Source organism: Diorhabda carinulata, chromosome 2 (genome assembly GCF_026250575.1).
Source record: "Diorhabda carinulata isolate Delta chromosome 2, icDioCari1.1, whole genome shotgun sequence".
NCBI lineage: Eukaryota > Metazoa > Arthropoda > Insecta > Coleoptera > Chrysomelidae > Diorhabda > Diorhabda carinulata.
The window spans coordinates 17,847,993-17,863,984 of NC_079461.1; the positions used below are offsets into that span (position 1 = coordinate 17,847,993).

At 31.0% G+C, this 15,992-nt stretch overlaps 1 protein-coding gene across 1 annotated transcript in view; it reads left to right on the top strand.

Annotated features, from left to right (window-relative positions):
• The window catches only part of LOC130903929 (N-alpha-acetyltransferase 16, NatA auxiliary subunit), a 156,919-nt gene extending 144,385 nt beyond the window's left edge, over positions 1-12,534 (top strand). The window contains exons 9-12 of the mRNA XM_057816324.1: positions 1,608-1,801; positions 5,812-5,920; positions 7,980-8,323; positions 11,509-12,534. Of these exons, the coding sequence (XP_057672307.1) occupies positions 1,608-1,801; positions 5,812-5,920; positions 7,980-8,323; positions 11,509-11,694 (833 nt within the window). The 3' untranslated portion in view covers positions 11,695-12,534. The remainder of the gene's footprint in view (positions 1-1,607; positions 1,802-5,811; positions 5,921-7,979; positions 8,324-11,508) is intronic.
• Positions 12,535-15,992: the final 3,458 nt, after the last annotated feature.

A 15,992-nucleotide genomic window follows, 5' to 3' on the forward strand; every position in this document is an offset into this window, starting at 1 on the left:
AATTTTATATCAACAATTTCATAAAAAGTGTAGTTATTATTGTTACTTTATTTAATATTTCTAATAAATTCATTTACTAAAACTTTGAGTGTTTTATTTAGTTATCTAATATGAAGGATGCAATTACCTCAGAGCAAAAATCCGTTATTCCTGACGTTTATGCCAAAATCTAACTTTTTCTTTATTTACATTCATTTATTTCAATTTATTTATAATGTACTTCATACCTTCACATTGTATTGAAAATACAAAATTGCAACTCATCCTACTCTATTTATATTGAAATCTGTCTGTTTACAATTTAACTGAAAGTCCAAGCATTGGGTAATGCCATAAGATGTTAAGTGCCCAACCGACTTCTGACCTGTTAGAACCTTCATGCTAAAAAATTATCATCTATGTATCTTTAGAATTATAAGCAACAAATAGATTTAGTAAGTTCCGAATATCGACGACGCAGTTCTTCAAGAAAGGACATATTGCACAATTGAAGAATTCTACAATGTCATTAATTGAATTATTAGAACGATATTGTATTATGATACATTTAGTATATTTCATCTCGTTACGTTTAAAATATTAGTATAGTTAGAACTTTTTAAAAGTTATTGTTTTTGATTTTATCAAATATATCAATACAGTACGAAAGCGGAACAAAATGAAAAATATTTTTCCCAGGAAGAAAGGAGAAAATGAATAAATCACATAAAAGTTAAGGACTTGACATGATCCTAGATCAGATCACATATCAGCTGATTTCAGATCCTCAACCAGATACAGATTTTTATAAATGTTTCGCATTTGATTTTGAGCGGAAATTTAAAATTTAGAATTCAATCTACCTCTTATTTTAATTACTTTAGTTTCAGGCGTTATAGTTTTTCTGTGCTTGTAGACCTCTAGATTTTGAATATTTCAAAAAAATTATTAAGCAGTTATCAGTTAACTACACACACAGATGTAGGAAAAAAAGTATTGATACGTTTTTTGTAGATAATTTTATGATCTACAATTTTCGTCCAACGTATTTTTATTATAAAACTCACCGTGTGAATTTATGTAACTTCGAATGTCTAAATTGACCGGACTATTACTATTATACGTATTTATGCATGCAAGAGATGGAGATAGATTTAATATTACTTCCAGATGACAATATTACCTAACCTAACCCCCCAAACTTTATTTCTAAGGGTGATGGATTGCTAATTTCTTGATATTTGTAAGGGGACACACACTAGGGGATGGTAGGGGTCTACCATCCCCTAAACTTTCAACCCCCTCCGAAGTGGGGGTTGAAAAGTAAATATTTACCCAATATTTTTTTTAGTTTTTTTTTCGTCCTTTATTCAAATTATTTAGGTAATTACTCATGTATTTCTTTCATCATGTTATTTTTATCAAGGCACAATAAAGATATTAAAATAAAAATTATTTTCTCCAACTTTTTACTTCTTAAACCTTTTTATATGTTGTCTGGATAAATTGTCTTGGTTTTAGGTCTATTTTGATATAGAATAAGTTTCAAAAAAGGGGTGAAAATGAACGATTTCAGTCTTTATTAAAATAATTCGCACTCGTACTAATATGATTGTTTGTTTTTTCAGAGAATCTCGCACCTTCGGAATTAAAAAAATTAAGGAATAAACAAAGGAAAGCGAAGAAAAAGGCAGAACAAGAAAGCGCCCAGGCTCGAGAAGCTCAAGTTAAGAGGGATCAGCATCACAAATCCCGACAGCAAGCAGATTGTGAACCTGACGCTCCACAACTTGACGAACTAATTCCGGATAAACTCGCCAGAGTAAGATTATTACGTAAATATTATCAAATTAGTCGTCTCTTTATTATTTTTTATCCATATTCTTAGATATAAAGAAGTAAATTAATCAAAAAAATAATGACGTGTGTAAAACACTGAGAATCCATAGAAAGATTGAAGGTGATCAACCCTGGAAGAAAAATGGTCACTACGACATATGCAATGTTACTAGAACAACAAGAACACACCCAAAAAGTAGGAACAGCCCAAAGGTAATCTGCAAAATAATAGAAGAACCAAGAAAGATAATGTAAGAATAGAAGGCAATGACAAGGTATTGGAAAGTAATCAATTTTCAAGCTATGTACCTAAACAGCCCAGGTATGGCAACTTAAGCTGAAAATTCAGTCAGAAATAAAAGTTATTCCTGAAGAAACTTTTCAAAATTATCGGAAACAACAAAGATCCAAACTCTCCTCCCCTATGAATCAGTGCAAAATCCTTAGTATGACTTATGATTCTCGAACTGGAATCACCATATTCATGATGTAAAAGGCATTTGCCTAAAGAGGCTGAACATAATTAAAACCCTCAGCCAATGGGGCTTAAATGAAACTATACTGCTGAGAGTTTACAGAGCACTCATACGCTCAAAACTTGACTATGGCTGTTTTATCTATATGTCCGCTTCCAAGTCTAAATCTGTCTTATTGAACTCTGTACACAACACCGATCTTCGGCTCTGCCTTGGTGGCTTTCGCTCAAGCCTCGCCACTAATGTTAATGCTGAAGTTAATGAGCCACCACTGTCCTTAAGACGACAATCTCTTCTCCTGTCATATGCTGCTAAAGTATCTTCTAATCTTATCCATTAGTTACTTACCACCATGCCCGTACCTACTAACTCACGAACAATTACAAATTAAATCCTTCAATTGCTCGCACCTCTACTCCAAAATACCAACCTCTCTTACACCTTTCCACTTTCTTCACCTTCTTCTCCTCCTTGGACCAAAATTATTCCCATAGTAGATACCTCACTTACCATTTACAATAAACATGAATCCCCTAGAAATTCTGCATATAAAATCCTTAATCGACCTAATTCACTATACGGATGCCTCCAACGCTGAATCCGGTGTCTGTGAACTATACAGTATCCTTCAAGCTTTCGAATTTATCTCTCCTCCCCATAAACATATCGTCATATGTACTGACTTTCTTTCATCCACACAGTCAATCTCAACCTTATTCACTGACCATACAATAGTCCAAAACATTCATGACATCTAACAAACTCTCATTGCTCTTGATATTACATTCTCTCTCATCTGGCTTCCATCGCACACTGGAACTGCTGGTAACTAATCTGCAGATCGCCATGCCAAAAAAGCCATAAAGAATCCTTCAGTACATCTTGCGAATGATCTGAAGACTAACCTCATGCAAAAATCTTGGCGCGATATATGGAACAAGAGTACTAGAGCACCAGCATCTACTTCTCACCTTTCCCTAAACTTTTTGAATAGGAGAGAAGCTGTGACAATAAGAAGACTACGCATGAACCACACAAAACTTACTCGTAATAGATTTTGTAACAGTCCTTTATTTAACTTATGTACGAGTATCTTATGATTATTTTTATGTGCCAATGAATAGCGCTGTTGAGGCACGTTAAACTGAATTAAAAAAAAGATCCATACCAAAAGGAATCGTTGAGATCAATAACTTAACCTTAAATCCCCGACAGGAGTCTCTTCCTCAGGAAGTGGTATTCGGCCTCAGTTAAAGTATATAAGCAACTCAGACTTGTCTATATATTAAAGATAAGACTGGAACTTAGCTATGGAAATCCGGGATGGTTGCAGCTCTCAACTGGATTTCCAGATGTTAGAGTTGAAGTAGAATTTGTAATCTGGTGGTTGTTGTGGAAACTCCCAAAAAAATATAATGAACAAGGAAACGGGAACACAGATGGAAATTTCGAACGAAAGAACGAGTGGAAAGAATAGATTTGAATAAAACGAAACTTATGCTCTAACATATGAGAAAATTGAATTAATATTTTTTAACATATAACCAAACTGGAATCTGTTCTATTCTATTCGTTCTGTTCACCAAATAAATAGAGAATACGAATACAGTACAATGATAAAAAAGGAAGGAAAAACTTAGCAGCGAATATTAAAAATAAAATCACCACAAATTTATTAAAATTTAATTTTGATTGAAGTGTAAATAGGTAAAGAACGATTTCGAATACATTTCGAGGTTTTATTGAATTTCTCGAATGCAATGGTTAGAATAAATAATTCGAAAGTGAATACTGTGCCCGAATACAAGAAAAAAAGGAATATTCAAAATGTTTAAAACGCAACAAGTCAAATGGCATGTTACAACCCAACAGATAGATTCCACAGAAAATGCCTGTGGTATAAAGTAAGAGAAAACAGAATGATGGTTTATAATTTGATTCTGATTATGTTTTTTATATTATTTAGTCGTTTGTTGAAAACTAAGGAGCTTATCGTAGTAGTAATTATAGACTTACCTATGAAAATGAAAAAAAAAATGATGATGATATGAGAGATAATAACCTGAAGGATTGAGTTGAGAAGTTTATTTTTTCCTACCTAACGGTTTTTATTATAGAACTCATATTTTAGTGGTTATTATTAGATGGCGTTCTATTAAATCAAATTCTTCAATACAAACCAGTTGCTGCCTATCTCTGGCAATGTTTTTTCCAAACATGTTCATTGTTGTTGCTTGGCCAAAAAAATTGGACCACATATCATTATCATTCCAAACAAAGTTTGGGAGGTAGTAAGTTATTTAAAAAGTTTTTAATTAGTTTATTGTTGTATAACATGGTATAAGGTGTTTTATGCCAGAAGGTACTTTTAGCAATATTTATCACAGTAACTACAAAAAATCATTAATCACTAAAAATATACAGGGTGTCCTACGACGAGTTAAAATTATTTGTATATAGGACAAAATACTTGAAGTAGAATCATGAAAATTTCTACGTTTGGGTTTTCGGATACGACTTTTTACATATAATGCATACTTTTTGAGTTATTAATTTTTTGTAAAAAATTTGACCCTTGCAGACCCTTATAAATTATTTTTTTACGAGGATACCCTCGAAGATATGAAAATGGTTTCTGTTCGGTTGCTTTTAGCAAGGTCAAGCATATTTGAATCTATGTTGAAAAATTTTTCATTCTTAACAGGATGGTGATAAAAAGTGTTTAAAGTTTAACTTAATGAATATCAAATTTCTTTATTTTTTTAAATAGAACCACCCGGATTTATCTATTTTAATCCATTCAGGGGTTAACAGTAAATTGTTGATACTTTTACTTACTTACGATTTTCGAAAGTATCAACAATTGACTGTTAACGCCTTAATGCATTAAAATAGAAAAAACCGGGTGGTTCTGTTTAACAAAAAATAAAGAAATTTGATATTTAAGAAGTTAAATTTTGAACACTTTTTATACACACCCTATATAAAATGAAAAATTTTTCAATATAGATTCAAATACGTCTGACCTTGCTAAAAGCAACCGAATAGAAACCATTTTCATATCTTTAAGGGTATCCTAGTTAAAAAAAATAATTTATAAGGGTCTGCAATGGTCAAATTTTTTACAAAAAAAATTTATAACTCAATAAGTATGCATTTTTCGAAAAAAGTATACTAAAATGTTAAGTAGATTTCAAAAATGTATTAATATACAGGGCGTTCTATTTTATATAAAAAAGTTACAGTCGACTTCCGGTTATACCGTCATCTTTTAAAATATTTTAGTTAAAAAAATCGTATCCGCAAATCCAAATGTAGAAATTTTCATGATTTTATTATAAGTATTTTGTAATATTGTACAGATATTTTTAACTCGTAGTGGAACACTCTGTATACGATCGTGAACGCAGTTAAAATTTTGTTTGGAAAGTCTATTCTGGATCGTATCGTATAAAGTATATTTGGTATGAGCGTAGAATATTCTGTTACTAGATTTTATCAAAATTTGTATTTTTAGGTCGATGATCCCTTAGAACAAGCTATAAAATTTCTACAACCTCTACAAACTTTAGCCAAAGACAGGATAGAAACGCATTTAATGGCATTTGAAGTATATTATAGAAAAAGTAAGTTGCATGTTGAACAATAAATCATTTTGATGATTTACTCGTACCCGAATAAGTTTGAAAATAATGATATTAATTTAGAGCTTGCTCTAACGGCATGTTTCAATTCATTGATGTTTTGGGATGTGTTTAGCCATGCCCATGTATGTGTCTGGAGATGTGAGGTGTGGAGAATATGAAGGATAAAGTGACTCAGTAAATTGTAAAAGGGCTCTGGTTAGAAAATGTTCCTGAAAAAATTGGTTTCGAAATGCCAAATTACGTGCACGACAGAATTAACGAAGATCATAGATAAAGTATGTTGTATGTACCTTTGTTGATAAAGTGTGACTTGACTACTACCATTCTCTTCAATAATAAACGGGACAATGACCAGAAATTGCACACTAAACACCCACTTTCGCACTATGTAAGGGAATTTCTTGAAGCTCATCTGGTCTGAAAAAATCCAAAAATCGATTTATGTTACCATTTACATTCTCCGAAAATGTGCTTCGTCTGAAAACTATACATTTTTCAAAAAATAAATATTTTCATACTGTCACATAAGAATTCTGGGGCAATGTTTCATTTTGCTGCGATAATCCCGAGGATGTACCCGAATCACTTAAGAAAATCCACCCAGTTCCTTAAGGATTCATTTTCGTCAACATGCAACCAAAGTTGGCTTTTGGTTTTTCTTTGGATTCGCTTAAAAACACGTTCATGGTTAGGTTGTCATTTTCAACTGTTCTGGGACAATACACAACCTTCAAAATTACAGTATTACTTGGAGAAACTTATTACATTGTTTGAATTGCTATAACTAGAAAGTGGTGTCAAGCCCATGAACCGATTGCATAGCATGATGGACATACACATTCCATTCAAAGTGGTAATCAATAACTCTCAATCATAAATCAAAAAAGATCTTCTACAAGCTCGAAATGCATCACTCTAGTATGCAGATGGTTCTAAGGTAACACGAGGAGCTGGTAATGTGATTATGAATCTTTTGAATTGTCTTAACCCTGGAGTATTTCTATTTCTGTTCGTTATTGATGTGACATCTCATGGGGTCACATTAGCGATCTGTTCGTTGCTACTTTTTTTATTGCTCTGCTTCCTCATTGCCTGGTATGTTCCAGTGGCACAGTAATAACATAAGGATCATTTTGTTTCTCTTAGCTAATGCTTATAGAGTTTGTTTGCACACTCGCGCTAGCTTGGGCATGCACTCAATCATTTTCAGGGTATCATGGCCGTTTAGATATTGAAGAGAATGTAAATGTGCTTCTGGAAAGGTTTCCAACGAACACAATTGATCTCACATATTCATTGTTAGTAAATCTATTTAAAAAATTGTGAATGATTTTTCCAGTGCCCAATCTAGCTCATCTCGCTACCTTCGAAATATCTGTATACTAGAGTGATGCATTTCAAGCTTGAAGAAGATCTTTGTTGACTTACGATTGACCTCCATTTCAAATGGAATGTGTATGTCCATCATGCTACGCAATCGGTGCATTGGCTTGACACCACTTTCTAGTTATAGCAATTGTAGAATCTTTAGGGGACCTGTGAGATTCCTTGACTTTAATTTTTTGTCTGGTTTATCCTGTGGGTACTGTTGAATGGATCTTTTTAGCTATAAAGTGAAGGGGAGGCAGGCTAGCAGCGCATCTAAGACTGTAATGGGAACTGTTGACATTGCTCTTGAGATACCCAAACTTTGTAATTTTGTGAACTTGGGATTAAATTTAAATGGGATGAATGGAACAATTGTGAAGTTTGATTAGAATTATTTGTTTGGACAGGTCATGGAAGAATAACACATCAATTACCAATCGGAGTCTATTTTTCATCATGAACTTGGCCATAGCGGATGTGTGTGTTACAATAACACATAATACAAAATGCTTTTACTATGAGTACTTCCAGGACTGAATACTTCCAGAATATGAAATGATATCTTCAGAGCTATCTCATATCAAATACATTAGTTTTATATGTCTTTGAAAATGTATTTTGTTAATATCTCGTATATAGGATGATTCTATTTGTTTTTATTTTATTTTAGAAAAAGCTCTTCTGATGTTACAATCACTAAAACGCGCCTACAAAGTCGATTCGACAAATCCAAAATTACACAGCTGTTTAATACGTTTTCACCAATTTGTACAAAAAAACAAAGGCTCGTGGGACCTCAACGTAGAACAAGTGATAACGCAAGAGACCAAAGTTTATTTTGAAGGCAAGGATGCCATTAGTTTAAATAAGGAATTTTTGGAAAAAAATTCGAATAGTCTAAAAGCTGTGCTAGAAGGCGCAAAAGTGATGTACCGCTTAGATAGTAAGAAGCAAAGTGAAGCCATAAGTTTGGTTACTAGTCTGGACAATAAATATCATGATGTAAATATTGAAGTAAGTCGAATATTTTTATAATAATTTTCTTAGGCATAATTATATTATTAATCTACAAACAAATCTACTTTATAAAACATTCAAAAGTCTGCTTTGTATAGTGGGCAAATGTGAAATGTCCAAAGGAATGAAATAATATTTTACTAAAGTCTAACAAACTAATAATGGAATTAGTCAACTAAATAATCAAGCGAATTATTTATAATATTATAAAATAATTATAATCTTAAATATTGATCATGCTTATTTTTATAAATCAATGCTTTGTTTGATATTTGAAAAATAAAAACTTTGCGTGGTAAAATGATAAATCAAAGTACATCACTCAAACGGTTTATTCCTCTTTTGTTACTAAATTGGAATTTCTGCAATCGTTGGTGGTATTCTCACTGAATACACTGTTTACACTACCACTACACCAATACTCACAATTACACTGTCTGAAACGCGTTTCGATAACCAAATTATTGTCTTCAGAGACTGAAGTTATAATGTTAACAGAAAAAATTGGAACTGATAAATTTCAGAAGTCGAGAAATTGGAAGAAATTGAATAAATCTATGATCGTTTACTGAACACACTATTTATACACCACTACACCAACACTCATGATTAAACTGTCTGAAGCGCGCTTCGATAACCAAATTATCGTCTTCAGAGACTCAAGTTATAATGTTAACAGAAAAAATTGAAGCTGATGAATTTCAGGAGCCGAGAAATTGAATAAATCTTTGCTCGTTTACTGAACACACTATTTACACTACCACTAAACCAACACTCACAATTACACTGTCTAGAGCTCGTTTCGTAGTGTAAACAGTGTGTTCAGTAAGCACAGTAACTCATTTAAAATATGTACGGACCGATAAATCGAGTAATGCCAGTCATAATCATGAAATTAATGTGAATAATGTAAAATTGTTAAAAAAATGTATTCAATTATTGGATGCATTTGAAAGCATTAAGATTTGGGAATATACGAACAGTTTAAATATGACAAAGAGATATTCCTAATTATCCACTCTACAGTTTAGTAGTTAAGGAATAAAAGTTTCTCCCTTTTCCCGGTGGAATTATTTTTCGCTGGAGAAGACTCATTGGTGGGAAAATTTAGTACAAAATAGGTAATCCAGTTATTAGGTCTCTGAAGACGATAACTTGATTATCAAAAAGTGTGTCGTGAGTGTTGGTGTAATTATAGTGTAAATAGAGAGTTCAGCATGAATATCAGTATGGTTTGAAAAATTGCAATTTAACTTTGCTCTAAATAGCTTCTTTTAAAATAAAACACCGCTATTAATTGTGTAATTGGCGCTAACATATGGTAATATATTTGTAGTTCCACTATAGGTATTTATTTCATAGAATATAATATATTGCAATCTCAAAATTTGAACAATAAGCATACAGAATAATTCAAAAAAACAAAATATACTTCTATTTTATCCTTATGACTCTCAGGGGTCGAATGAAGGTTCTCATCTTGTATCTGATTTTTTCAACTGTCTTATTTTAACAATTTGTTATTTCTATTTTTGTCTCCAACTCCTGTATCAATTTTTTATCTCTTTATACTTTTCTTCTACATTTTTAATGATGTTTTACTCTCCATCATTTTTTTAGTTTCTATCTGACTTCTTACAATTCATTTTCTAATTTCTTTGTCCAGTTTTTTTTCAACATTTTCGGTTGTTTATGCCAAACATATTAAAAACATGAAATATTTAGAGTTTTCCATTTATTCATGAGAGCAAGTTTATATAATTTGGAGCTATCCCGTCTTCTCTCTGACATTTCCTTTTTATGTTTTTCTTTCATAATTTCTTCTTCTTTCTCTGTATTTTGAAAATTAATGTTTTTTATTTTCCTACAACCACTTGAAAATGATTGATTCCACACTCATTTTTACTTAAGAAAATAGCTTATTTCAAACATGTACTAAAAAATAACAAAACATGTATGAAATGCTTCTTTTTATTATGTTATATATGGTCTCGAACGATAGAAGGAATAAGCGAATATAAATCTGGCTGAGTGGCGAAAGGTAAAAGGCCAAATTTAAGAAGACTGAAGAAGTAGACAATATGATTTTTTGAGGTTATGTCAGTATTTTCCCACGACCACTTATGAAAACGATATATTGCACAATCATTTTTACTTAAGAAAGTAGCTTATTTCAAACATGTACTAAAAAATAAAATTACATGTTTTGAAATGCTTCTTTTTCTTATGTTATATATGGTCTCGAACGATAGAAGGAATATGCGAATATAAGGCTAAATTTAAGAAAACTAAAGAAGTAGACAATATGATTTTTTGAGGTTATGTCAGTATTTTCCTACGACCATTTATGAAAACGATAAATTGCTTACTCATTTTTACCTAAGAAAGTAACTTATTTCATACAATTTTGGTAGATGCAGGAGTAGATTTTGCTACACACACAAGTACATTAAACAAAGAAGTTGCAAATAAAAACATTGAACATAGTGTTCAACAAAATGCTGAACGACATACTGACACTGCATAACCCAAAAACAATGCAAGTTTGTGTACTTCATATATACAGCAACAAGAGGCATTAAACAAATATGTTAGGGATACCACCAATAATGCAACATCACAAAATCTACTGCAATTTAGTAATTGTTAAAGTAACAACTTTATATTTAATTTTTCTAATGTCTCGGAAAAAAAGTAAAACAAAATCATTAATAGTTATTTAGTTCTTGTTAAGTATCTAATATAGATATAAAAAATTTACTGTTCTATTGGTTCTTTTTCTGTTTTTAAGTTATAAAATATTTCATAATCATTCTTTTCGTTTCGTCATCTTTACTATTACAAAATATTACAAAATAAAAAATATTTTGTAGGATTTTTCAACTTTTCAGCACACGTGTTTATATGCATTTCAACAAATGTGTAATTTTGTTTAATTGACTTTCTTATCTAAACAATACGTTTTTTGTAGAATTTTTTACGTGGTCGTAGGAAAAATAGTGTACACAACTCGTTGGAAAGTGTATTTCGCCCCAAATTCGTTATGTAATATACTATTTTAGGACTTTTGTGGATTTTGTATGATATCGAATCTAGTGTCTAGTATTTGACCCATCCCTATTTGTAGTTAACGATAAATCTAAATTTTAAAGATTTAGTTTCTCAAATATTTTTAATTTCAGGTATGTACAGATATATTGAAATCGCTTAGAAATGGCGACTTGGGTAACTGCGATGCTCAATTAGAAGAATTTATAAAGAAATGCTACGCTTTGTTTCCGTACACGGCTGCGTTTCAACCTCCATCGGAAGTGGAGCCTCCTAGTAGCGAATCGGTAAATCACGTTCAAGAACAAGATAGCAATTGATGACGTCACGGCGTGCCGAAAATAAAATTCTGTAGTGTTACAGAAAAAAATAAGTGGACAATGGTGTTTTTTTATGGAATCAATTTTAATTCTATTGAATGAGGACTTGATCATAGTTCATCTACAAATTATTTATACTACATTACTTTTTAATTTGTACATTTATTGTAAATTATTATACTTAACCGATCATCTCTAAATAATAATAAATGGGACTCGAGAATCTTTTTAAAATAAATCGTTTAGATAAATATGTTTTTTCATAAAAGTTAAGATCGGATTTTGAAAATAATTTACCTAACAAAGATAACGTGTGATTTTTGTTTGCTTAAATTTGCATGCTATATAAAAAAATTTTAGTAGCGACTTTTAAAAAATTACAGCATTCGTTTTTACATTATTGCCATTACAAAATCTTTTATTACAAAATAAACACTTGTCAATTTTACATTTTAATAATAATTTTTTAATTATCAACAATAAAAGATAAATATTTCTTGTTAGAACTGAAATCACAATCATGAGTAGAAGAATTAAATTTAATCAATCTCAAGTATTGTTATAAAGGTAGCATTTTGTTTTGTATGAAAACTGTTAGGTATAGCTTTTGCTATTTTTTTTTAATAAAATATACTTGAACTGCTACCCTCAAACTGGTAAATCTCCAGAGAAATATACTTTTTCGTTTTCTTATTATTTTTGGAGCGTTTCAAAAAACTTATGTAAGAAAAATAATCTATTATTTATTATTATGTAGATTTCATTACGTCTCTGCCTTCAGATATTCATACCACTTTTGTTACTTTGTTAAACAAATTAAAATAAATGTGTATTAAATAATTGTTAATTTCTCAAATAATTGGATTTTGACCTAAAACGGCTTTTAGAATTCTAATTTGGTCCAAAATTGACTTTTCTTGGTTCAATTTTGGAAAGAAAATTAATTTCAGAATCAAATTTAGATTAATTGAGCTTTTCTGGGTTTAGTTTGGAAAAAATTAACTCGTCAAATACATTATGTTTCTAAATTGGCTCTTCTAGTTACAAGTTAAAAATTCCATTGGGACAAAAACGAGTTTCTTGATTCTGGTAAGGTCAAAAATTGTCTATATTCAGTTTCATCAAAAAATTTAATTTAGACAAAATATGGTTATAGCCATTAAAAAAATTTAACTTTTTCGAAAAAAAAAATGTCTAAACTGAACACCCTATTGTATTTACTTAATTTACATCATAAATCTTTAAAAACCATTTTTCCTGTTTGTCTTCTACCAATGAAATGTTTATGAGGTAAAATCAAATAAAGAATGGGATAGCAACTTTGGTAAAATATATGGATTGGTGCATTATTGTAAGCCCCCAGTAAATAGTTAGGGTCAGTAGTGCCATGGGGCATGGATTTTATATTTCCCCAAAAATAATCATATGATGGAAACCGCTCGAAGGTTTTTTTCTCGGACCGTTGATTTGTTGAATGGATTTTTATATTATGTTATAAATTACGAAGTCCATGTGCTTTTTTCTTGTGCTAGGGATTTTATATATTATAGATATCAATTGAGCACATAACCTCAATTTGAATAATTTTTTTTGTATTTGTTTTATATTTTTCAAGAATATTTATTGAGGACTGAGAGAAACTTGCAGGTAATGAAAAATGGGAACAGACATCTTTGAACTGATATAGATGCGTCCAGATTTACTAGAGATATAAATCTTAATTCCTATGAAGCCTTTGAAGGTGTTCTTGAAGTAATGAATGAATAAAAAAGGAGAAAATTTACAAAAATAGATAAAATAAATACTCTTTTTCTTTCGCGATTCTGTATTATATCATTCTTCCTAAACTAAAAGTTTGATTTCCCACTTTCATTCATGTGTTATATGACTGGCAAAATTTCATTTTAAGATGTTTTTTCTCTTCTATCTCTTATGTTGCAATATTTACAATTAATATGCTCGAGTCTATTGTAATGATAATTTGTGTCTTGAAAAATTCATAAATAAAATAAAATAATTGTTATTTTACGAGGAGTGCTACTTATGTTTTGAGATAGACGAATAAAAACAAGTATTCATAATTGGATATGACTTTATTATTTTCCAAAATATTCTCCATTAAGATCAATACACTTGTATGCTTTTGAACCAATTGTCGAATTTTTTTTGTCATTCTAATTGAGTATAATAAGAAGAAATCGTTGAATTGTGGGACGGATGACCAGTCAATTCGATGTTTTGACTGTTCGAAAACGCTTTCGTTTGAACTGATGTGAGGTAGCTCGCATTGTCGTGGTGGAGAAAGATTCGTCTTCTGCGATTGGTTTCCATGATTTCTTTCGGCAAACAACTGCTGATGTACCGTTCAAAATAGATTGTTCTAAGTTGCTGTAATAGAACTGTGGCCACATATCCAGTTATTCCGAAAAAACAGGCGACCATTGGCTTCTAAGTGCTTCGTGCGCGAACAACTTTTGTTGGATTTGGTTCATCTTGAAAACAGTCGATTGTTGTTTAGATTCGTCACTTGTCGCGATTTTATAGACATCTTTTCTTTGTACCGATCAACACGAGCGATTGTCAAATTATGCAACGGTCGAACAAATCTTTTTGACAGCGACAGTTTAGACGCTGATAATAAAGGCCAGAGACAGAAATGACTTTGCTGGGGTTATCCCCAACCTTCTTTAGAAGAGGACACCCAAAGAAGAAGAATTATTTTATATAATCCTGACTTTGACAATGATCATGATGTGATAAAAATGATTTTTCTCTATACCAATTCACCATGTCCATTTCCAACAAAAGTTGCCATTATGTCATGGGCTGATATTAATTTTTATAGAAAATTTGTTAATTAATGTATAAAATTTATGATGAAATACATTTGTAAGTACCCTCAATAGTAGCAAACTGCTACGTAAAAATTAGATTTCAATTTTTTTTCGTTCATATAATAAATATTCACTTAAAACACACTTTAATGAAATGATCTTGAATTGTAATGGGCTCATCACTAAGGCGCCATCGTAATTTCTAATACACCGGGTTTGGTTGTACTTTACATTATGGTTGAACATTTCAAGTTACTACAATTATATGCGTCTATATTTTCACATGAGAATTGATCGTGAGTTGTGTATGCCCTGTTGCCGGTTGTTGAACTATAACTATCGTCATATATTGTTAATTTTCATTATTTACCTCAAACACACTAAGTATTACCACATATGAAATTTATAGTATCATTCTATGGGATAATTCAAAATCATTCTCCAGTTTGTGATGTGAGTAATTCATCAAATATTTTGATCGACATACAAAATTAATAATTAAAACACTTCATTTCGTCTTCTTATCCTCTCCATAACAGTAGGATGCACCCATTCCTTTTCTACGTTTTACGAACCAAGATACAGCAAGTATCGTATTACGTCGAGAAATGATAAACAACAATTAAAATGGCAACAATGTCACTGAACATACGGCAACATATAAAATATGAAAGTCGTATGGTAATTTGAATATTTGGTCTGAACGAACGACACTGATAAAGTAAATTTAGCCACGGACTGAAAACTCGAGACTGCGGAAAATGCCCTGTGAATTGACAATTTGAAATTGAAAATTCGCACGAAAGAATGAAGGAGGTATTTATATTGTTACTTTCATTTGTGTGCTTTTTTTGAGTCCTTTAGATGGTTTCTCAGAAATGTGCAACGGTTCTTTTGGTGAAAATTTAACAATTTGAACACAAACTTTCTGGAACATTATTTATATCAAAAACACCTAGAAAAATTGTATGACTTCTTTGGTTAAGATTCAATTATTCTGTATTTTTTAAAGTAGATTCACAAAATGACGTGTTTGGCAATTTTAAGATCATCAAATCTCCAAATTTAATTTTTCACGCCAAATTTAATAGATTCTCCAAAACACGTCTATCAAAAAATAAACTAATCGTTTGGTCATGTGAACATATTTTAAGAAAATAGAAATTTAATAAAAATCGAATGTATGTAGGTATGATTATTATTTGAACACGTATTGTAATGAGATCTGCGAAAAATTTTTACATGGTATTGAAATTTATACAGAGGTGCATGAATTCCAGAATATCATCACCAAATATTAGTATTTAGTGAATCACTTTTAAACCAAGTGGTGGCGTTTCATTACTAATAATAGTATTTTCTTGCATACATAGAAAATAGTATGAGCACAGCCTTTTGGATGGATTATTATGATTATATATCTTATCAGTTTATAGATAATTTTGAGAATACTGTCTGCAATAC